The 25,932-nt window shown below is 39.4% G+C and overlaps 1 protein-coding gene across 4 annotated transcripts in view; it reads left to right on the forward strand.

Moving 5' to 3' along the window:
• The first annotated feature begins 6,076 nt into the window (after positions 1-6,076).
• Positions 6,077-25,932, forward strand: part of yap1 (Yes1 associated transcriptional regulator) — a 145,011-nt gene continuing 125,155 nt past the window's right edge. For 2 of the 4 annotated variants that reach the window (XM_051926466.1, XM_051926467.1), the window contains exon 1: positions 6,077-6,811. In XM_051926466.1, the coding sequence (XP_051782426.1) occupies positions 6,611-6,811 (201 nt within the window). In that variant the 5' untranslated portion in view covers positions 6,077-6,610. The remainder of the gene's footprint in view (positions 6,812-25,932) is intronic. The other 2 variants (XM_028800292.2, XM_028800293.2) reach the window with 1 other exon arrangement.

A 25,932-nucleotide genomic window follows, 5' to 3' on the forward strand; every position in this document is an offset into this window, starting at 1 on the left:
CAATGGGAAATTCACTATAGAAGAAGACTTTTTATGGTTTCACCTGCTCACCCAAGCAATGCTGGGTAACTCAGCTAGCCCCACTATAAGTCTTATTTGAACATTTTCTAACGGACATAAAGCACAGAAATGTCAAGACTAACTTGTACAAAATTCTTGTGTAGCCATATGGTGCTTTCATCTTCCTTGGTTGTGCTTTTCCCAAGCCACACTATATATGAGAGTGATAACTTTCTGTGCTCTTTAATCAAATACTGCTTTAATTTTGGTGCCATTATGGCCACTTGAGTCAGCTGAAACTGAAGTTCTCTGAGAGTTTAACTTATATCATTTTTTTTTCCTGAGACCATAATAATAATACCTTAAAGTGATGTCACATTATGTGACTTTTTTGTATCCTTCATTTACATAATCTTAGAGAGTCTGAGGCAGTTGTCAATATGCTTACATGAAGCCAATCACATAATCTGACAAGGCAGGCGACTCACTCCAACTAGTTCACAACTTAACCTGCTAAAATCATACAGGTTTGATTTTGTCTTTAGTCGTAGGGACAGGCTCTGTGTGCATAAGAGCTGACAACCAATGAATGTTTATCCAGATGCATATAAATGTAGTGACAAGGAATAAAGAACACACGTGTTTTGGTCCTCAGGAACAGGAAGAGAAACTCAGCTGTCTGATGTCTCATGTATTACGTACAACAGAATGGGGAAAAAAGATTCAGGATGAATACGTACCTATTAACCCTTTGTACAACACACTATTGGCTGTCACATAAAGGGGTTAGTGCAACTGCATGACTGTGATGAAAGGATGGCACACAGTTGGTAATTTAGATATGTGCAATGATTTTCAGTTGCTTAAATAGCCATGGTCCAGCAACTGCAGTTGGCAAGTCTGACATCCTCCACGACTAAAAGCTGTGTAATGTGATATTGACTCTACTGTTTTTTCAAGTTTGGGAAAAAAAAACAAGCTAAAATTGGACTTAGCAGGTTCCTTAAATGTATGAAACATCACTAAATATAAAAAATATCATTGCTTTCACTCTGCTGACACACACGCACACGTGCAGCTGTTACATCACAATATGAATGTCTGGTGAGCATATATGGTATATAAAAGTTAAATTGTCTGGATAAATATACAGTATAATAATTAATCCAAATACTTCAATACTTCATCCTAATGCACCTTAGTTTGGGCACATCAGAAATGAAGGAAATATTGACAACTGAAGAACCAACAGTAATTATAACAGAATAACCCAAAAATAAATGCAATACAGATGAAACTACTAATTAATATAATTTGAAAGGCAAACGTCAAAAAGTAGCAATGGGGATATCTCAGGAAAGCAGCAAATCCTGTAATTTAAAAAATAACAAAAAGAAACAAACTGAAAAATGAAAAAGAGAAAAAACATTCTGGTCTGATTTTAACTGTCACACCATAATTACGCTTCACTTCATAAAATAAGCTTCTTTTTGTTCTAATACAGTACTAGTACATTTGGCTTATCTAAGGTGAATATTTGCTTACTTTTCAATTTCTTTTAAAATTTGCTTTTTTAGGCTGAGTTTGGGCATATTCTGTGGTTATCTTCTTCATTCATATGTTGGTGTGCCATGCACATATACAAATTATCTATCCATCCATTTTCCAACCCGCTGAATCCGAACATCGGGGTCTGCTGGAGCCAATCCCAGCCAACACAGGGCACAAGGCAGGAATCAATCCCGGGCAGGGTGCCAACACACACACCAAGCACACACTAGGGCCAATTTAGAATCGCCAATCCACCTAACCTGCATGTCTTTGGACTGTGGGAGGAAACCGGAGCGCCCGGAGGAAACCCACGCAGACACGGGGAGAACATGCAAACTCCACACAGACTCCAAGCGAACCCGGGTCTCCTAACTGCGAGGCAGCAGCGCTACCACTGCGCCACCATGCCGCCCCATATATGAATTACTGTATACTTATATTGTTAAACTGTTGCAGCATTGTAAATGACCTGGACTAAAAATGACACTAAAGGAACGTTTCAGTATCTCACTGTTCTTCGCCTGATTTGCAAATGTGTCCTAATCATGAACGGCATCATAATCTAAAACAGGACACTTATGGTTATAGCGTTACGCTATATTCAACAAAGCTGTTATCTGAATATTGTAGGGGTCCATTAGAATATGTACAAGACGATTTATTTTATATATTTCAGAAATAGTCATCCAGTTATTTTCTTGACATAAGATCAACCATTAATGTTTGAAAAAATATTCAACTAAAAGTCTGAAGGAGAATGAACACCTGTAAGGAACTGTATCTCTAACAAAGATGCATCGTCACTCTACCAGCATATTCCATTATCCATGTCAGGATACTACCCCCTTGGGGGGTGCATGCCTGAGCATACTGAGGGCTTAGACCCATCTCATTGCTCTGACGTCATGGAGGGGGATCCCTTTGGAATTTCTGTGCTGTGGACGTCTGGAGAGTGGTCCCTCGTGAAGTTTTCGTGCTGTTGGCTGACATTATTAAAACGATAAATGAGAGAAACTAGGAGGTCGGGGCTATAGGCGTCAGTCGCGTAACATCCATCGCATAGACTATGGTTAACATTAGGGCCTACTGACACTATGATTAAAATAAGGATTATGGGAGGGTTTTCTGACTCAAAGGGCGTTTCCTGACTGACGTTGCAGGCATTACCTGACATATGTCGTAGGTATTGCAGGCTGCAGTTAGACCCTCTCATCGAAGGTCTGGTGCTACACGTCTGACATCAGGGTTACATCCCCGGATGATCAAACCCCCAAAAACAACAACAACGACCTCATCACTCATCTACAACTATAAAACTTTGGATCGTAAGCTGTGTATTTGCATTAAACTGTTCGGTTTTAGTGATTGAATACCGAACGAGTATTCGCTCTGTTAAATGTTTAACATAATTTTTCGCCTGCCATAGCCCAGCTTCTAAACATACTTATGACATTAAACTCCTATATTATAATTGTCATTAACATCAACCGCGGTATTTATTTACCATCAACGTGAACTTACACGTAACCAGTTATCACCCTGACTCGTTAATCTTTAGTTGGAGGTCAGCGAGAGTGTAAAACAAACAGGTAAGACAAACGGTAAAGACGAGTATAGTTCTGAACAATCCGACCCCTTGAAATGGGTCTTCGGCGTTTTTCTCTTTTAGGGGCTTCTGTGACGTAGGTGCCTCTGCCCGCAAGCACAGGCACGGTGTGGACTGAGCGTGTGCCCAATAATGTTCCATATCCAGCACTGGCCCCCGCCTCAAACCCGTTACCAAGGCGACCTTCAACTTTTATAAAACAGAGGGGATGAAGGCAACAAAGCATGTACGCGTTTTGGGCACACTCTTTAACTGGATTGATTTGTGGCAGTATGAAGGTTGCAGTCCTGCACGCGAACGAAACTTTACTGAATGTTTATTTACCATTGCACTTTGCTGCGCGTTATTTCTGTAACTGCCCGGTACGGCCTATTTCAAACTTTCTGTAAATGGAAGGAGGACGGAGGGTTATTGACGCAGCAGTACCCGGGGCTCTGATTCATGCATGACCTGTACAGGGCTTTGAGCTACAGTACTTGTATTTTTTTCGGTGTTCACCTTAGTTTCCGCCCACAGTTTAAATTCTTGGAGCCATATTGACAGACACTCGTAAACGATCCTAGCGTGATTACTGCTAAAAGCGTACAGAGGGAAAAGGAGATCCAATCCGTCAGCTTGTACCCTTCAGGACGTCCCACGCACTCGGAGTCAGACGCGGTCCGAGGAGTACCGAAGCTCTCCGAGTATTTGCGCATTGACTTTTAGGCACTTGAACGTTGATGCAATGCGACAGTGGATAAGTAGTACTGCTTTGTTGGAAAGTCACATGAACACATTTTTAATTAGCCCTGTTTTACAGTTTTAGCCCTAAAACTATACATCGAATAAGCAGATACTGTACGTAAAAGAAGAATAAATACATCTTAAAGTCTTTATTGCGTTTTTCATTTCTGAAAGTTTAACAGTAATGCCGATTAAACGGACAAATCTTGAGCAGAAGAATAGCAAGCCCTAAGACTTGCACATACAGAGTACCAGAAAATTAAGAAATGGTGGCACCACTTTGCCTATTCTAAATAAATAAGTAACAACTAGTAAAGTATTGCATAATCTTGCAGCGTTACATACATATAAATATATACACACACATATATATGTAGTGTGTGTGTATATATACTATACATATTTGTAATTAGTAATCCACAAAGGAAGAAAATGAATCACATATCTTAAAATGTTTTTTATTCCTAAGCTTTCAACAACATACCAAGTGTCATAATCAGAGGAGAATGATAAGCGATACAGAAATCAAAGGCAATATATAGCAAATGATGGGGTGGGGGTGCAAGGGGGGCGGATCAATAAGGTGGGGTTCAAAGGGTGTTGGTCATAAAGTCTTTTTATTATTTAGGTGTCCTTCTTTCCAAGCCTGCATATGCTGGGTTCACGTCCAAATGTCTGTTAATGCCGTTTTCATTTGAGAGCCATGGTTCATTCAGCTCTCTGGCACATTTAGTATTAGCCCTGATATGTAAATGTGTGTGTCTGTTTTGAGATGGCTAGTAGATTGTGGAACCTTGTTACTAAGGTGTTTAGACTCTTCACAGGACCATAAGACTAAATTTAAGTTCCACCATGAAATTGTTGCACGGTCCTAAAAAATTAATTAACTTCTCCTCACTCATCAGTAGAAATATGCATCATTACAGCAAAACCTTCATTATTAAATTAATTCTTTAGACCTTTAATTTGTAAATCGGAAGACATTGCATTCTTAGATAAACTTTGAAGTGTTAACATTTTGGTGGTTTTGCTGTGTTAGTAAAAATTGCTCCAAAACTTTCATGTGCCTTAAGAGATTATTCAATATGAAAAAGGCAGTTTCACATGCCTTCTTGAGTTGTGGAGGGCTTTATTAGACTCAAGTGGGAACCATTCCTGAGTGGGACACCAGTCCCTTGCAAGCAGCACTTACCACAATTATACCAGAGCCTGCAGTTTGGAAAGTTGGAGAAAAAACAGGCTGTTTAGGGGAACACCATGAAGACACAGGGAGAACATGCAAAATCAAACCAAGCAGTGCTCAGCCCAGAAATTCTGGAGATGTGAGTGCCAGTCACAGTGTCACCCGTAAATACAGTTAAGGTAATTTGTAGATCTTAAAATAATATATAAAAATAGTCATTAAAGTTCATATTATCAGCACTATATTTCATAAAAGACCATACAGATGGCATTTTCAGCCTTTTTATGTAGGCTTTTGTTGAAAAACTGTGAGGGATTCATACCAATGCAACTTATTATCCTATTTATTTTTTACTGAGAGAGCTTTTTGAATGGAAATACCTGAAAACGGGTGGTATAACAAGTAGTTGCTGAGGTCGCGTGTGTGTATTTATGCTTTTTGCAGTTTGTTTCGGGCTGCGTATCCACCCATTTTCCAACCCCATCCATCCGTCCATTTTCCAACCCGCTGAATCTGAACACAGGGTCACGGGGGTCTGCTGGAGCCAACACAGGCCGCAAGGCAGGAACCAATCCCGGGCAGGCGCCAACCCACCGCAGGACGCACACACACTAGGGCCAATTTAGAATCGCCAATCCACCTAACCCTTCAGTGATGGGCAAACGGCAGGAAGGATCTTCAGAATGAAGAGAGTCTCTCTCCCACACATAGGACTATTTTAAGTTGCCAAACAACCGAACCGCGTCTCGTGACGGTTACAGAAAAATCAACGTAGAGTTTACACAAGAACACGCCAAGACCAGTAATCGAACCGACGTTCGACCGCTATGGCATACTGCCACCCTCAGATTTTTTGATTTTTAACACCTTAGCCTCAGTTAAGTGCGTTACTTGACACAAAAACAGAGTCGGCTGCTTTAACTGCCTCCCACTGCCCCCCTCACTCCGGTTCTCCTGCTGGTTAATGACACCTAGCCCCGCCCATCCGTGACTCACCAATCACATGAGTCATAAAAAAAAAAAGTTTGAGGTCCCAAGTAAAGTTTCAGACAAAGTTTTTTTTTTTAATTGAAAGTCACTGCAATTTTTTTGTGTGAGTACCGTGATTTGAGATGCACGTTGCTGTGGCCTGCGGTTGTAGGGAAGAACACAAAAAACCGCAACGTGGGACTTAAAAACGTACCTGCAGTGCTTGCGTACAGCCAGGGGGTTCTTGATTTTTTTGGCTTCTCGATGGATTTGTAAGAAGAGAAGAGGGAAGAACAAAAACTTTTTTTTTTTAATTTTCCACTTCAAAGTGTGGGGGTCTGAGAGTGCTGGCTTGTGATTATTCGAGAGGAACGCACATAGTCTTACTGTTTCAAAGGGATCCTTTAAAACTGGATTTTATTTTTTTATTTATTTATTTTGTGTTTGGGGACTATATGAGCAAAACCAACAGTGTAAATCTGGCATCGGATTTTCAGACCCTGTTTTCCGGATTAAGTTGGGAATATTTTCTCTCTTTCTCCTGTTTTTTCCCCTTATAAACTAATAAAATCAGAAGCATGGATTCCAGCCAGCATAATCCCCCGGCGGGCCACCAGATCGTCCACGTCCGGGGCGATTCGGAGACCGACCTGGAGGCGCTCTTCAACATCGTCATGAACCCGAAAACTGCAAATGTGCCCCCCTCACTACCCATGAGAATGAGGAAACTGCCCGACTCCTTCTTCAAGCAACCCGAACCAAAGTCCCATTCCAGACAAGTAAGGTTTATTTTTTTTTGTACCCACGCCCCTGTCGCCAACGTTTATTTTTCTTTCGAAATGTAAAAGTTTCTAAAATGTTACATTTTCTGAATTGCTTTGATTACCTTTTTGACCGTTAAAGTAAAAAATCAAAGTTACTGTATTGATGATCTGGAATATACATTTAATGGCAAGATGGAAAAAGTGTAGGGTTTCCGAGCTAAGAGAGAAAGGAGTGGAATAAGTAAATAGAAGGCTATGAGAGCCGAGACCACCCGGGTAGCCCAGGCCGGCCTTCGGATCACCGTTAGAGCCTCAGCCCGGGAGGGCGCACGCGAGCTACGGCCAATCCAGAAAGCAGGAAAGCGACGAGAGACCGTCGCGTGCGACGTTGTGTCCAACTTGGAAATTTGAGTGGCACTTTCAATATATACTGCACCATCGGATGGAACTTTTGCACTAACCCTATAATATGTATTACATGATAAAGTTAAAAAAACAGAGTGGTGCATGCGTGGAGTGCACGTAGGGGTACTTTCAGCGCGTCACGCAAACTCGCGCACCGATGACTCGGGCGTGCGCAAACTGCGCCTCTCCGGTACTTTGTATTAGAAGCTCTACTAAAATAAGTAACGCTTTCTTGTGATGCGTGTCTACTAAAACTTTGATAGTGCGTACGAATGATTATGTTTGAAAAGGAAAACATCTGTACCCGGGGGATCATTCGGTAGTTCCAGAGGCTCCTTGGTTTGATGTGCTTATTGCGTTCAACCAGAAACGCTGCGCGTTACGTTGTAACTTACTTGCTGTCGGCCTCCGTGTTGATCTGCTGCTACTGTACCTCTTGACCTTCAGCGCGTTTGTTAACATCGTTCCCCTTCGTCTGCTGTGGGTATGTTATGCGTAACTGCTGGATGTGAATTCCACGTCTGTATACCGTACAGATTTGATACTTCTATATGAGGGAGGGAGGCAAGTGCAGCCAACAAAACCATGGAAAGCAAGCAATTAACCGATCCCAACCACCATTGCATCTTCTCCAAGTTGGGCGCACAGCAGATGTAATGCAGTTTAAGTTGTTTTTTTGCCTATTTTTTCATAATGAAATTTGCAATTCACCATTGATTTTGTTTTTTAAACAAGCTCTGGGATTTAGGTGAGTCTAAAAGTCAGGCTGCTTAATGTGTAGAAGATGTAATTACTACTACAAACTAACGTGAGTGGGGAAACGCCAGACTGACACAGGGAGAACATGCGTACTACACACAGGTAATGTTTGGGTGCAGAATTGTTATGCAGGCGTGGTGAAGCAGCAGTTCTAACCATAAACATGAAAATCCACAAAAAAATATAAAGCAACGGGTATCAATTATTGCCATGAGAAAGCTTTTCTAACCATTCCCACCGAACTGTAGGACATCTTCAGTCTGTCTTTTTGGATGAGTCTACTTCCAAGTCTTTTAGAGGTGGGCTGTGGATGTTCACTGGACACCACTGCCACACTGCTGTCATTTTAGGATTCAGATGCACGCATTCTGTTTGGTAATTATTTAATATCAGCTAAAAGCTTTTCTTATAAGATTTGCTCAATATATACATAATTATGCATATACTGTAAATAAGGTTAAAGAATTAGACACTATTTGGGTGGATGTTGAATTTTGTTTTGCTCTGTTTTTTGACAATAAAATAAATAATAAAAAAAGCAATTGTTACAAGGAGGTGTCAAACTTAAATAAATACTTTAAATTTTCATAAATCGGTGACTTGAGTCCTTTTGGCACAATTTCCAGGTCCCAGCTTGTTCCCATTTCTGGTGTGTTTAGACTGTGGCAATTCAGAAAAAAGATTTGGTAAATGGATGAATGAATACATTAGACTTTGCTTAGTTGTATATGGTGGACATATGAATGGTATAAACCAAACATTAACGTTTAGAAAAATGCTATATCTAAATAAATTAAGATAATTCTGTCTTACACAAAGAAATGTATCTTTCCTTTTTCAGTGATTGCAATTGTTTTACAGTTGCGTTTCTAATATTTCAGGCTAGTAATTTCCGAGACCAGGGCCTGCTATCAAAATTTTATTATCAACCAGCCTGTTGTGTCATATGACTGACAGTGTGCATGTGATTAGGACTTGGCTAATCGTTTTTTTTTTTTCTACCTCTTCCTTTTGCATCCTTAACAGCATTAAAGAATGGAAACCTGTGAATCCTGCAGTCATCCTCAGTTCTGTGGAGCAGAATGTTTAAACCCTCACTCTCCTTCATGTGCACCTTAAGTTGTCAACACACACAAGACAGGCAGCTCCTAAATTTTAAATTGTATTCGCGAGCGCCGTTATCTCTAAGGAGTCAAAAGCTTATAATGTAATGTGAGGCAGAGCTTTTTTATGTGTATACTCCTGTTGCTTGAGTCCTCAATTTTTTGAAGATGGTTACCCACAACCTTCTTTTCCTTGCTCTGTACCATCAACACACACTGATAGTCCACTTCATTGCCTTGAAACACTACCCGCTAGGCCACAGTGATTCCTTTTTCCAGGAATTTCCTATTTGTTGTAAGACTTGTACATTCAAGTGAGGTAGTTTAGGGTCAATGTACAATACTTCGAATTGAAATGTCATCTTGGGCAAAGTACTAAAAGAGAGCCAGACACCCAGAAACTCCCTTTTTGTTTATACGGTATAATACATGATAGATAATCTGACTTAACTAATTAGCATGTAAAGTTTCAGTGCATTTGTAAAGTATTGTTCATTTCTTGGAGTGCCTAGTAGGTAGAACGGAGTGGGGAGGCTGATGGGACATCACCACAGTACAGTAATGGTATGTTGTTTGTAACAATATTTTATCAATGCACAAGCCCAGCCATTTTTACATTTTTATCACTTTTGTGTCATGTGCATATGAGGGGATCTCTGCAGCAATGCTGATATTTGCAGTGTACCATGTATGGGAACATAGAATCAATGAATTTTACTGTTATGCAGGTAGAAACATATTGCTTCTGTATACTCGCAGATGGTGTTCTGCAAATGTTTACTCTGATGGTCAGATATCTGTACAAAATTTGGGTTCGTTTTGGTCTTAATAATGTTAACAATGAAGGACTAGCTTAATATCAAACATGCTGTCTGCCTTATTAAAATTGACCTTTCCATGGGTCGGATTTATAAAACTTGCATAGGCACAAAAAAGATGTTCAAAATGTACATGCGCAACTTTCAACACGAGTTGGGATTTATAACAGTAAACTTGTTGGAAGAATATGCATGTTTACGGAAACTCATATTCATCAGCTTGCAACATTTTGGAGAAAGTGGGAAATGAGGACACCCTTGATAAACTAGGGAAATGCAGCCAAGTGAGATAAATAATGACTTCCATACACATTTATTCATATCACCCGTGTTATAGTTTGCATTGATTAAACATATCAAACTTCAAAAGTGATAAATGTGATGTAAAGAATCTATTTCGGTTCCCTTTTAAGGGGGGCCAGTGTTGCGTATTAGCACTGATGAGCTTTTTTGTTTTTTCATCAGTTTATATAGCCTACCTTTTGTCCGATCTGAGGTTTAGAAACCCAAATGCATAAAACACAGGTAAGATTCATTCTCTGCATACATACATCCATCCATCCATTATCCAACCCGCTATATCCTAACTACAGGGTCTTGGGGGTCTGCTGCAGCCAATCCCAGCATACAGAATGCTATAAATATCATATCCTACAGCCTATTTATAGCCTAAAGGTTTGACAGAATATGGATTGTTTAAGTGCCTTGAGCATGGGAAAGGCGCTATATAAATAAAGTGTATTATTATTAAAGCTATATGAAGAGTATGCAGATGGTCACATACAAAGGGAATGAGCTTTTCAGGACCAGTCGGATTTTTTATTTTTTTTTGCTTATGATGATGTTTGGCTTATGAGCCGATTTAGGCTTCCAAGCGCCATTCTCTTAGAACTTTGTGCTGAGTTGGGCCCACCATTTTAAAGACAGACTGCCCAAATTCAGGCTCCTAGCAGTTCATATCCAGGTTTTAACAACAGTTAGCTTTCTGGCAACATGCACCTCTCAAAAGGAACAGGCCAACAGATCGGTAATATCTCAGCCAAGCTTCAGCTCCATTGCGCCCATAGTGCTGGAAGCCATAAATGAATGAAGAGGCACTACATTCGGTTTCCATATGGTTTTGTAGTACATCGCAACATAACAAGGCAATCTGCAGCATTGTGTGGTTTTCTTAAAGTAGTTGTGACAATGGACAGCACCCTTATTGCTGTAAGGACCCCTAGTGAGAATGATGCTGCTTTGTTCCCAGAAAGCAATTTAATTCCGTTAGCTCACAAGTAATTTTTAATGCCAAAATGAGACTGACAAACGTCTTGGCTCGGTGGCCTGGGTCAAACCCTAATTTTTTGATTTTGTGGTAAAGTTGCATTGGCAGATGACCCGTTGATGGTGCTGTTCATGATGGCTGGCTTGGCTGAACCCCTGGTATTTCATATGACCTATACTGTTCATTTTACCAGCAGCTATATCATTACATGTGCCAGGTGGTAAGGCTTAGCTGCTTACATGTTCAAATGCAGATAGTGGTGTCTGGATATGTTAGGTGGGCGGCTCCATGATGATTGCATATGTACAAGATTGAATAGCATGGTCTATACATGGTTGTTTCTCATTGGCAACTGAGCAGGGTTTGAGGCGCATTCATTTACACACATTTACAAGATGGTTGTGATTTTCTAAAAGGTAAATTGCATAGAAATGTGTGTATACCAGGTTTTATAAATCAGATTTTTTTGGCATACTTGTACTTTCATCCTTGAATACACAAAGTTTTATAAATGAGTTTCCACGACAATACAAACTAGAAATTGCTCTCCTTCTACAGCTTAAATGAGCACTCTCAGGCTGAATTGCAAGAGAAAAAAAAAACTTACTAAAGAATAATATTTCCATAATTTTTGCCCTGAAATTCTCTTGCCTCGGATACAAAGCATTTCCGGACATGACTTCTGTTGTTTTTCTTTTCGACATGTTTTGCCTTGCTGTATTATTACCCTCACCACTGTGCGTCATTTTCATATGTAGTTTTTACTCATATTTTTTTTTTGTGGTGGTGTTTTTTCCCACATATTATTGGGCCTTCTGGAGTAATTTGTCTACTTGCAGCCATGCTTGAGTGCAGTACCCACTTTCACTTGGTACTACCGATTTACCATATTTAAAATAAATAATAAATAAAAATGTACCATTACATTTTCAGAACTTTGGTTTCAACTTCTTTGTACATCTTTGGTTGCAAGCATATTTTTTCCCCCCATTGTTGATTAACATGGAATTTTATTGGATGACTGAGTAGTGGTCTACACATCAACCTTCAGTATATAGGCTGGATTTAGTAAGAAGATAGCATGTTAATGGTGTACGTTTACCTTATGGCAGTGTGTATTGATGTTACTTCAAGAATTTTAAATGTATATTTGTATATATTCAGTTATATTTTGAATACGGACCAGTCTAATTACTATTGGTTATCTCCCCTTCTACAAAAATGATTCATTTCACAAGAATTTGCTCATACCTAAATGTATACATTGTACAGTACGAGCGGGCATTCCTATCCTCCTTGGCATAAACTCTGACTGTGACTTGTGTTCAGAGTTGTATGTAATTATGAATATGCCTGAGCTAGACTTGGGGTGATAAGTAATGATCTGCTTTACATCATTAAGCCTGAATAATTCTCGATCTTGGAACATTTTTCAGTTGTCACATAGTGGATAAAATAACATTTAAACTGCAAAAAAATCATGAAGATGCATTTTGCTAATCTAATATAAATGATCAATAATCATGAGTGGGTGGCGGAGCCTTCAACCAAAACACAATGCCATGTAAACGAGAAGCTGTAAAGTCTGTTTCCAAATAAACTGAAACTGATTCATTAGTTGAATGAAGTGATAATGATGACAGTGTGAGTTGGTCATTAGCTGCTGACATGGATAGTGAAACTGCTGCATACAGCACTGTACATCCAGAATACCGTGATATGCCTGGTTGATTTCTTTGCCTGCAGGTTCAACATGGTGCAAGTAGAAGTGTGGCAAAAAGGTAAAATAATGGCAATCAAGTAGAAAGACAAGCAAGACGTTATCCCCCTAAGCCAGGCATGCGCAACCTTTCCGCTATTGACGGCCGCACTACAGACTTTTTACTTTAATAACGGCCGCACTACAGACTTTTTACTTTAATAACGGCCGCCAGTAAGTCCAAGTAAACTTAATAATGTTTTATGATTTATGTAAAAATTTACAGATTACACATTAAAACAGAGTATGATATATCTGACAATATTCAATTTACTGGTCTACATATGTAAAAAAATGTCTACGGAACGTCATATAGGACAAAAAACCTTTACAGCAATTGTTTCAGGAAGTTTGGAAAACATCGCCATTAATGGCTTCCTTGCTCTTGCATGTTTGCAGACAGACTTGCAAAGTCAGGGGACTCGCTGGAGACCATTAGCCGTATTCCAGACTCTAGATTGCTGTCTACCAATCGGGTTCGGTACTTGTTTTTCAGATATTTCATTCTGGAAAACGCTGCTTCGCACAAATAAGTGCTTCCGAAAAGAACGAGAATGTTCCTGGCCAGTTCTCGTAGTTGTGGGTATTCTACTGCTGATTTCCACGTATCCAGCAGGTCGCTTTCTTCCGTAAACTTTTTCACAAGCTGCTCATTGTTCTTCAACTCTACTAGCTCCATTTGTAGATGTAACGGTGCACTCTCTGTCTCCACCAGATGAGGAGAAGCAACGAGTCTTACCATACCGACCCGGCCGACAAAGATTCCGCGGCGTTGAGACCCCTTACTCGCTGGAGTCCAGAGACCCTACACCTGCACGGCCGCCATTACGTACACTTTAATATACACGTCCACGGCCGCCAAAGTCCTTGCCCACGGCCGCAGGTTGCGCACAGCTGCCCTAAGCACTGTTTACAATGCATCAACTGTCTGTGTTTGTGTCAGGGGAAATGTGTAAGTCACAAAGTCATGTGTTGAGTTAGCTTACAATAACACAAAGGCCATGTTGATTATGCAGGTCAGGCACTGACATTCTACCCTGTTGTGGACAAGCAACAGAAGGCAATATTACAGGAAAAGTGTGCAAACAAACACACTTCTGCTGTTTCGATTGCAACATCAGGCTGTGTGTTGGCGACTGTCTCAAAACATATCACCCGAAGCACAAATGCTAAATCTGTATCAATACAGCAGTGGACTCTAGAATTACTTTTCCTAAGCTGTTTATGTTGACGTTTTATAATTGACATACTGTATTTCTGTTATACGTAATGACATTTTTCCTTGTTGACTCTTTATTCAGTTTTTAGACCATTTGGCAGGAACTACAGCTTTGAGTCTTCTTGCGCACATGGATTTGAGCATTCTTCCTGGCAAATCCTCTCATGGTCCCTTATATTAGATGTGAAGTGTCAGTGCACTGCCATCCTTCAGGATTCTCCACAGATGTTCTATGAGGCTTAAGTCTGGAGTTTGGGTGGGCCATTTAAGTACAGTCAGAGTCTTGTCCCAAAGCCACTTCAGCAGTTGTCTTGGCTGTGTGCTTCGGGCCATTGATATGCTGAAAGGTGAACTGTCACACCAGTCTGAGGTCGCATGCACTCCGGAGAAGGTTTTCTTCAAGGTTCTCTCTGTGTTTGGCACCATTCACCGTTCCCTCAGTTCTGACCAGTCTCTCTGTGCCTACTGCTGAGAAGCACCCCCAAAGCATGATGTTGCCACCACTATACTTCACCATAGGAATGATACTATGCAGGTGAGGAGTACTGCCTGGTCTTTGCCAGACAATGTGCTTAGAGTTCTGCACAAAGAGTTCAGTGTTTGCCTCATAGAGCAGAGAATCTTTTTCCTCATTCTCTCAGACTCCTTTAATGAACTTTACCATATATGCCTGATTGATGGAGTGCTGCTGAGATGATCATCCTTCCTATCTGGTTACTTATTTTGGTGGGATGGCCAACTCTAGGAAGAGTCCTGGTTGGTCCAGACCTCTTCCATTTTGAGTTTACTGTTCTCCTGGGAGCACGCAAGGCTTTAGAAATGGTTTTACACCCTTGCTCTGATCTATTCCTCACCACAATTTATCATGGAAGTCTATAGAGAGTTAGTTGGGCTTCACGGCTTGGATTTTGTCCTGACATGCAGTGTGAATTGTGGGACCTTGCATACACAGGTGTGTGTTTTTATATGCTATGGTATGTCTAATGGATTCAGTTTACCGCAGGTGGAATCCAATTTAATTCTAGACATATCTCAAGAAGATTTAAAGCAAACAGATTACACCTAACCACCACAAAGCACCTGAATAATTATATAAATGATACATTTCAACTTTTGATTTTTAATAAATTTGCAAATCTTTCTGAAAACATGTTCGCATGTTGTCATTATGGGATACTGAGTATAGATTGATGGGTAAAGCTGACCAGTTTATCCACATTTAAATTAAATTGACAACACAATAAAGTATTATAGTGAAGGAGTCAGAATACTTTCTGGATCCCCAGTTGCATCAAATTATTGTGGTATTCCTGTTGACAATGTGAATGGCTTTGGGTAGAGTTAGCTAGTCAGGGTGTTTGATCCATTCCTAGTATTTCAAATCGCTCATTTGTTTATTAAGCTAAACATGTTTAAACAGGATGGATTGCTTTGCATCCTAACTCACTTTGTCCAGGTGTGATCCCTTCTCCTTCTGTTCCCTTTGTGCATGTGAGCTCCTGAAATAGTTCCACATATTCAGACAGAAATGTGCTGTGTTTATTCATTTGGCCAAATATTGAACATGTAAAAAAAGAAACATTAATCACATCCCTAAATCCTAGTCTTACTGCAGAGATCTAGTTGGATGAATTGAGCTTGGTAGAGGTGTTGTAAAAATGTGTAATAGATGGACACATTTTTGTCAATAGAAGTTTGATTTCTACTTCAACTTTTTGAGATAAAAGGAACCAATACATTGTAATAAATTGTAGAGATGAAGTACAATATTAGTATTTTAAAACATAAAAAGTTTCAAAATTATTGTGTTATGACCCAAGTGCTGAGATCAGATTGTGGTGTCCTTGGTAATTTCCTGTCGTATTAGTAAGTAGTATAGAGCAGGTAACATTATTTAACCATCCATCCATCCATTTTCCAACCCGCTGAATCCGAACACAGGGTCACGGGGGTCTGCTGGAGCCAATCCCAGCCAACACAGGGCACAAGGCAGGGAACCAATCCCGGGCAGGGTGCCAACCCACCGCAGGACACACACAAACACACCCACACATTATTTAACCATTCATTTTCTAAACCCACTGTTTCCATAATGGAGTACCAGAGAGATGGAAGTTATCTTTGCAGAACTACATGCCAAACAAAAGCCAACCATTGATCAGGCATAAGTCCAACCCAGGGCATGAAGTCTGTCACACATACACAGAGAGACACCCTAGCTTGGATGTACTACACAAATTTCACACTTTTTCATCTCTGTATTTGAAACCTGCATAGTAATGTTTCATCCAGCTTGTTGTGAAATTGCATTTCACAGACAGGATTGACACCAGTGTCATTCTGTTGGCTGGTAGTCTTGTGCCAAATGTTTTTTCCCTTTTATATGTACTTTTTTAAACCCGTGTTTTAGCTGTATGTTTGCTTTATTTTGTGCAACACTCACTCGATGTAAAATGGAGTAACACGTGTAATGGACCGTAGCTTACATGCATTTATTTATAATGTTCAACATGAGTTAGAAGTTTCATTTGGTAGTAAAACACTAAATATTAGTAAATATTGAAGGTGGAAGAGACTAATTTCCTGTACAGTGTAAAGCAGTGTTAGGGAAGGGAAAAGTAAAATGCAAATATATTTATATATATATATAATGTGACAGTTTTAAGGGTCTCCGTGACCCCTTGAACTCTCAGACCAAACGTTAGACACCAGGTAAAATCCAAAGATTCATATTTTATTATAATAATAATGTGCACAAAGTACCCTCCTCTCCACAATACTCAATAAATCCGCAAACAATAAACAATCCTCCACTCCCAGACGCTTAGACAACCTGCCTCCCAACTCAGCTCATCGTCTGGGATTTCCCATAGTCCTTTTATATTCCCTGACCCGGAAGTGTTTCCAATCCCTCAGTCCATGTGACCTCCTATCACTTCCGGGTCAGATAAAAATCCTCTTCTTCATCCTAGAAGCACGTCATTTCCCTTGTCGCCTTGCCTATGACGTACTTCCAGGTTATAGGGCATGTAGAATTCCCTGAGCCTCACTACAGCGTCTCCTGGAGGTCTCCATGGTATCCAGCAGGGCTGGTTGTAAAAACTACAAGGTCCATGTGGCCCTGCTGGAATTCGGGGAAACTCTATGCCGCAGGGAGAGCTCCATCTGGCGGCTTGGGGGTGTTGGCTGGGCATCCCTCACTATATATAATATATATAAATCTAAAAGCCAAATGCCACTGCCTCAATCATCACAAAATCTCCCAAATCATGAGGACTTTGGACTTGAAATTTGGAATGTAGGTTACCCTTGAGCTGTAGGTGCTTGCTAAGAAACAGTTTTAAAAATTTCTTGGTCCAAGCGCATTCTTTCTGTATGTCTGTCTGCTTTTCATGAGAGAATTACTTAACGGATTTAGATCTAGTTATTTTCTAGAATTTACTTGAACTTTCTGGTTGATTTTGTGACTTTTCTCATCACGCTAAGTACCATAGTTCGCTTGCGGTACCGATGTATTTATGCAATTCCAGGAGAGGCGCTGTAGGCCAAAAGCAGGGGTGGCGGGGCCTTCCTCATTCACTCGCCAGCCTCTGTTCGAGTTGGTCTACCTCTCGCCATGTGTTGGAGTGCACCTTGCCTCTGCTTAGCTAGCGATACCTGTTTGTTCAACAGACATTATCATGTACAGATTGTTAAGGAGTAATGTTTGACGTTTTTGAGAGAGAGATCAGAGCTCCATGTGTTTTAGAGGGTAGCTGCTGATTGCCAGAGATATCACGGCCATGTGCTTTACTCCCCACGTGGGGGACGCTCTCCCATCAGAGCTGAACATGAAAAAGTGTGTCCTGTTTCATTACTATGTGGGCGCAGCCACGGGGTATAGCTAGTAAAATAATAAAAAAGAAAAGCATGAAAAACTTTTCTTCATATTTTCCTGCTTACCCACACCAAATTTGTTTGTCATTGTACAAGTAATCATTTCTTTACAGTCCTTGACTTCAATGAAATGTTGCTCATATGTGCTAATAAGCTCTAAAGATACAGTATGTGTTTGACTTGTCGATACTGCAAACCCATTTTTTTCCTTCTGCCTTTTCTTTCAATTCCTTAGGCCTACATGGAGTGTTTCTTTTAGTTTGCTATTACTTCTAAATTTTGGGTTGTTTTGTACTTGCCCTGCAATGCATGAAGTATAGCTTTGAACTGACCTCACTGATAATAAACCTTCTCCATACCCAACATTTAATTATTTTAAGAGTTTGCCACGACCAATCAAAATCTGTCTTGCTAAAGTCAAATGTAATTGTTTTACTGTTTGCATGTATCCCCTGTCAACACTGTGTAACCTGCGCTATGATCTGCAGATCCTAAAAGTTCAGGGAGACTCTGTGACCTCTGGGAGTGGGTGGATGAATGAAATTGTATGGTGGCATTGTAGAGAATTTGTTACTTTCATCCAAAGATGTAATTTAACTTGTGCAGTTATTTGTGGTTCTGGTAACGTCATAAAATCTCGTGCTGAAATTTCCATTCTGGTAAAGAAAAGTCTGCAGTGCAGTAAGACACCATGATGTGTAATGACCACATTCTTTGAAGATATTAAGGAGTTTTCACTTAAGCAGATGCAGTTGCATCGCTCCTTCATCAGTTAATTTCTGGAAAAGTGGAGGAGATGCTTTGACAGCTTAATAAGTGATGTCCACAAAGTGATAGTAGTAATCAACAGGGGGACAGAATTATTGAATGCGGGAGGAGATAATCTAAAATTGCCAAAAGATGAGGAGACTGTAACGGTAATAGACTGCAAAGTATCAAAGATTCAACATTTAATAGACCATTGGCAGAACTTTTTAAACAGGGGGTTATGACCTCCTAAAAGAGTTACAGTAAATAATGCTGATGATATGAATGATGTATTCCTAGGAGGGGGGTTAGAGTCCTTTGTTCAATTCACAAAAAATTTATGTCATCTAACAAGTAATAACGTCCAAGGAATCTCTCCACTTTCACATGTGTACACAATTCAGTCTAACATCCTGTTCCAAAGACTCTTCACATTTGCAGACCAATGAGCTTACCTGTATGGAGAAGTAGGTCCACGATAGACCAAATAATCCACCTCAGAAAGAGATTATAAGATTCATTTATTTTAAAGCAACGTGGACCAGAAGTAACTATCCCAGCTCAACAAAAGTGAATATCCCAGAGAAACTCATTCACTCTAAGCTAACAACGACAGGAATGCAGTGCATGATGCATGTCCAAAGGGGTTATACCCAACAATTTCAGACAAATAATGGTTTAAGACAAAGAGGTTCTTTAGCCTGTTTGTTTTTCAAGCTTGCCCTAAAAAAAGGTAGTTGGGGAGTTTGCTGTATTGATAAGGAGAACCATATTTACCAGATTTATGCTACATGGGCAATATACAGTAGATATTATTGAAAGAAAGCTTGAGAGGCTAAAACAAGCTGTTCGTGCACTGGAATACTGTGCAAGGAGTATGGGAAGAAAGGAAGAAAAAAACAAGTTCGTGTATATTGGTGAGCTTATGATCTAAGCCACACACTTTAAAGTAGCTTAACACAAATTTGAGAGAATAAATTCAACTATGTAGGCCCACATGTAAACTCAGATGATTGATATATCTTCTGAAATCTGAAGAAAGATCCTAGCAACCAGTCTTTTCTACTTGGAACTTCAGAAGCATATTAAGAGCCACTTCATTCCTTGCAACACCAAGACAAAGTTCTACAAGATACTCATTAGACCAATCCTGACATATAGCTCAGTAGCCCAGACCATTTCTAGAGTTCTTTTGTAAGTCACCTTGGAGAAAAGCATCTCCCAAGCAAATAAATGTAATGATTGAAAGGTGACTTTCAAAGCTTCCATTCACTGAATCTCCAGGGTGCAAAACTAAGGTATCAGATATTGTGAAAATAATAAGGTACTAGCATTTTTATTTTACCTACCTCCTTCTCAAAATAGATGGTTGATGGGTCAGACTATGTTTTTAATAATTAACATGCATAATATGATCTGGTGGCTATCAAGTGTCATTATAAGCATTGACATTGCAGACTCACTCTCTCTAGGGTGGCATGGTGCTACAGTGGTAGCATTGCTGCCTTGCAGTAAGGATCAAGGTTTGTTTCCTGAATGTTCCCTTTGTGGAGTTTACATGTCCTCCCCATTTCTACATCTGTTTGCTTCAGTTCACTCCCATAGTTCAAAGACAGGCAGGTTAAGTGAATTGCTGTTGCTAAATTGGCACTAGTATGTGTTTATATTAGAACGTTAGAACAATCAAGACGAGAAAAGGCCATTCAGCTCAACAAAGCTCACCAGTCCTATTCACTTAATAAAAATATAAAGTCTAGTTTTGAAAGTTAGTCTTACTGTCTACCATGCTACTTGATAGCTTATTCCAAGTGACCATGGTTCTCTGTGTAAAGACAAACTTCCTAATATTTGTGTAAAATTTAACCTTAACAAGTTTCCAACTGTGTCCTTGTGTTCATGATGAACTCATTTTAAAATGTCTTAATGAACTGTACTAATTCCCTTTATAATCTTCCCTTAGTCTTCTTTTGCTTAAACTGAACAGGCTCTTCTCTTTTAATTTTTCTTCATAATACATCCCTTATAGCTCTGGAATTAGCCAAGTCACTCTTCTCTGGACCTTTTCTAATGCTGCTATGTCCTTTTTGTAGCCTGGAGACCAAAACTGCACATAGTACTCCAGGTAAGGCCTCACCAACGTGTTATAAAGCTTGAGCATAACCTCCTTGGACTTGTACTCTACACATCGTGCTATATAACCGAACATTCTGTTTGCCGCCTTAATGGCTTCTGAACACGGTTGGGAAGTTGATACCTTAGAGTCCACTGTGACTCTTAAATCCTTCTCATAAGGTGTACTCTCGATTTTTCAGTCCTCCCATTGTGTATTCAAACCTAACATTTTTACTTCCTATGTGTAATAGTATACATTTACTGACGTTAAATTCCATCTGCCACAAATCTGTCCAAGTCCTTCAGTAATGATTTAACAGATTCCAAACTATTATGGGAATGGAGCCTGACTCTTCTACTCGTTAGTTATTCCTGACAGCCAAGGAAATCTCCATTCTCGGTCCTACGAATTGCAATGCAGGTGGAGTTGGACATGGAGCAGGGAACGTGCAATCATCTGCTTAAAATAAATAAAAAATAAAGTAAAAAAAATGCAAGGAAAGCAAAAAGTCAGTTCACTTATGTAAAACCTAAGGGGAATCTGCTCAGTAGGCCATTATGAATACAGTGACTATGCATGTGCACAGTATTTACATATCGGTGAAAACACTATAGCTCCATTATTTGCAGATTATAACAATTTTGAATTTCTTTGACTTTACAGTTTTATTAATTGGCTGTATTGCAAGCCTACACAATGTTGGTGTTTGTGCTGCCTGTATTGGCAAGTCATTTTTTGCACTGATTATTTTGTCCAGTATATTTGTTTACTTTTGGTGTTTAAAAAAAAAAAATGTTTACTTAAGTGTCATTCATTAATGCCAACGTCTACCTGCTCCATTTTATTGATAACTGCACTAATTTTACGCATGGTAAAACAAGTACTGTACACACAATCTGTAATCAGTACAGGTTGTGGTCAGCAAGATGTCCTAATGTGTGCGATTTCTCTCCAGTGACTAAATGATATTACAGGATGTATTCTCCCAATGTGAATTCATTTCATCTGATGGCCCTGACAATTAAGTTTCTTAATTATGCTGACTGACAGAAAGTTCTTACGGAAGCACTAGAAAATCATATCCTCCGAACGCCAGTGAATTTATCTATCTATAAGTTTGTCCAAACCAGGAAGACATTGCCATAATGAGTTCAATTGTCTTAAGTTAACAAATACTTCTGCAAAGGCACACTACAATAATTTTCTCTTGGTAATCTCCACTTATTTTTAGGATTTCTGCAATGGCTCCTATAGTTCTATATCCTATCTCTCAAGAGCAGCAGTGGAACATTTGTGTGGCTCCGTTTCATTCTACTTTGGGTGCGGCTGGTGGCCCCAGCAATGTTACACCAATAATTAATCCTATGTAGCTGTGCTGCTCCTACCGTGCTGCTATAATTGATTATTGGTATAATTATTTAAATTTTTGTAACTTTGTTTTAGAAATCCTAGGTTGCTGAAAGTTCAGGCTTAATTTCCCATGATGCTTTTCACTTTCATACTATAATGCTGTGTTTCATTAGAAGTGGGATGTTGGAATTTACTTCCTGGAAACTAACAGCTGGTCTGTCAAGTCCAAGTTTGTTCGACTTCAAATTATGATGCAAGTCCAAAATTGCAACATTGCTAACTTTAGTGAGAGCTATATTATTGTACTGTTTATGAGCACTTCTGCCTCATTAAATCAGTCGTACACACAGTACTGTCCAGTGGATGTGTTGCCTCAGTATTTGGATGTGTAAAATACTGCATAATGTATTGTTATTATCTGCTATTTATTCCAATGGAGCAAGCACAACAAAGGCTTTCCCGGATGTGTCCATATAGGTTTTCCAAATGGTTTACTAGAATGCAGTCAACTCTGGTGTGACATCATTCCCAGCTCTAACATCCGTGGTGAATGGAACATAAAACATAACTGTGGACAGAAAGAGATGGGAATGTACGTGCCATTATGAGATACAGAGTAGGGGCTTCAAATGTTAGTTATTTGGGTAGTCTTGGCAGGTGCAGAAGGTTGGGAGTTTGTGGTGGGATTTGCTTAGTTTGGAATTTTATTTGGATGATATTGGGTGGACATCCTGTGTAAATCTCTATAGGTTGGGAGCTGTGGTGATATACATGTCCATCTGTTATTTTCTTTTATTACTTTAGTTTTAATTAGTTCCATTTTATCTCCATTAATCTTAATGAGTGTTTTTGGAACATTTTAAAAGTCTTGTTGTGCCTGCTAAAAGTGATTATTTTGGGTTATCTTTTTAGCTAAAGATTTGCTCCACTTTGGGAAAAACTTTCTAGCTGTGTCGTCCTCAACTAGCTGTTGGAAATGCGGCAAATGTACTTATTATGAAGCAACTTTAAAAGGAATACTCCACCCAAAAATTATTTTTTTTTATATATTATCCCAAGTAGTTTGTAGTGATGACATAGAAAAAATTGTAATCTCATGTTTTCACGTAGAATGCAGGGAAAAAACTTTTGATATAATAGAAGCCTATATTGACAAATGCTGTACAACAGAAAACAATGTAAAGAACATCCATGGAAAAGAGAAGAAAAAAATCTTACTCACGCCACATAATCCACACATTGGTTGTCTTCTTGTATGCTCAAAAGGCATGCTTTTTGGTAAAATACTGTTAAAGAGACACTTCCAGAATAAGCAACGCACATCATAAACCGTAAATTAGGGCTCATGGGAATGACTTTTTTGAATTGAACAACCAACTCTTCCCCCTCATTCACTGCTCAAGAGTCTCTCCTTCAATGACTGCATAACTGACGTGTGGATTGTGTGATACAAGCAACATGAAAGAAACCTCTGTGGAGAAAAGAAAAAAAAACTTGCTTCTTTTGCCACTGTACAGTATTGGTCCCTATTGGCTTCCGTTATATCATAAACTTTAGCTCACCATTCTGGATGAAAACAAGATTAAATTATTTTTTCGGCCATTACTACAAACTACATGGGGTAAGTAACAAAAAAAAAAAAGTATATAATTTTGGTTATAATATTCCTTTTAAAATACTCTGAGCAAATTCTAACCTTAACCCTATCCCTAATTTACTTGTGGAGACTGATTGGTAAAAAAGATTGCACAGTTTTTATTGCTAAGTCAGATTTTGCATTTCAATGACTGAAAACATTCTGGGTATTATGGAAATTCTTGTACAACTTCCAAATAAGATAAATTCCCAACCTCATAGCATACCCCTCATTCCTCCAAAACCCCAATTCTCTTTGCAGTTTCTCCTCTTAAAGTGGCAATGATCACACTTATTTTACAATAAGGACAAGAGTACTCTTAATGTACTCCTACTGACAATTTCTTTGAAATCTGAAGCCAAGCTGCTGGCAAAATCTTTCCCCCAAAGTTGACCTATGCGTCCACAAATTAATTTACTGTGATCAGGTGTCTTTATCCAGTTTTGTTGCACTGATAAGATGTATATTATGGACACATAATACCAACCTTAGAACCTCTGGTTGCTCTTCTCAATCTGTATTTTGAGAAGTCTTTTGACAGTATGAATTGGCTTTTTATCGTGCAGGTTCAAGATCTGATAGAGTGGGGAAGGAAGTCATTAATATGATCAAGAATTTATTCCTTTTATCAATTTTTATTTACTGGCTCTGAAATTTCAAAGATCTTTCATATTTATATGAGTGGCAGAAAAGGGTATTCGTTATCCTCCTTATTTTTTAGTCTTTCTTCTGTGTTGGTGGGAAGGATTTCTAAGGGTGTCTTTTTTATGTAGTTTCATTGAAATTATTTGAAACAGTTCAATAAACTGTATAATTTGTATTCCTTCTTAACATTAAGTCTAGACAGGCCTTTTCTGTCTTTGTTGTTTTGACATACTGGGTTAAAGCAACAGCTATCCAGTACATCTGTGAAATGCTGTTCCTGTGCTTCACTGCTTGTTGGCGTTTCCCAGTTTATACAGTATTTGGCAAGTTAACATCCCTCATTACTTTAACATCCCACAATTTCAATCAATGTTATTTTCTGATACTTGACATGGACTTTAGGCCTTGTCTCCTCTATACTTTATGAGCTCACACTCTGACGTTTAAACTGTTATCTAACCTGCGCATACACCTTCTCAATACATAAGTCCCCTCCAATTAATGTACAGCTCATACCTCATGTCATAAAGGTCCCATCTACAGTATCCTATACGCTGCCTTAATGTCACATACATTTATATCTCTTTGCCCCACCACCAATATCTGAGTCTTGTGTTAAGCCTTCCCACCACATCCATCTCATCCCACCATTGTGTCCAGTACAGAAAGCAGGTTTATGTTGTCAGTTTGACCCCTTATGTTAGCACCTAGCTAGCTCTTTGAATTTATCTTGCAGAGTTAGCAGTTTATCCTTTCCTTTGTCCATTTTGTTTTCAACATGTACCATGATACTAGGATTTATCCCAAGTGTGGCTACTAACTTAAGTGCCCAGAGAAGTCTCCTACCTGTACCCAAGTAAGGCAACATTCTATATGAGACTCCCTATCACTGTTGATTGCCCTACTATCACTGTAGACCATGAGATCTTCATCTCCAGGCTAGAGCAGTGGGTGGGCGTCATGGGTTCAGCTCTCCAATGGTTTAGGTCCTATCTCTCAGATAGAAGTTTTTGTGTCAGCATTGATGATTTTACTTCAACCTCTGTTGCTCTCCCCTGGGGGGTACCCACAGGGCTCCATCCTGGGACCTCTTCTGTTCTCCTTGTACCTGCTGCCACTCGGCGCTATTTTCCAGAAACACAGTATTTCCTTTCATCTTTATGCAGAAGACTATCGGGTTAATTTCCCTCTGAAGTGCTAAGGTCCATGTTTTGTCCAGCCCCTGCTTGATCGCCTTTTTAACATAAGTTGGATGGTATTAAATTTTCTAAATTTTAATGAGAACAAGACAGAAGTCATGCTATTTAGACCCAATGGCACCAGCGGGACCCCCTGCATCGACCTTTCCACTCTGGCTCAATTTGAGAAATCCATGATCACAAATTTAGGTGTGAAAATGGATTCCACTTTAAAACTTGATAGCCATGTGAACGCAGTGG

The sequence above is a fragment of the Erpetoichthys calabaricus genome, chromosome 4 (genome assembly GCF_900747795.2).
Source record: "Erpetoichthys calabaricus chromosome 4, fErpCal1.3, whole genome shotgun sequence".
Lineage (NCBI taxonomy): Eukaryota > Metazoa > Chordata > Cladistia > Polypteriformes > Polypteridae > Erpetoichthys > Erpetoichthys calabaricus.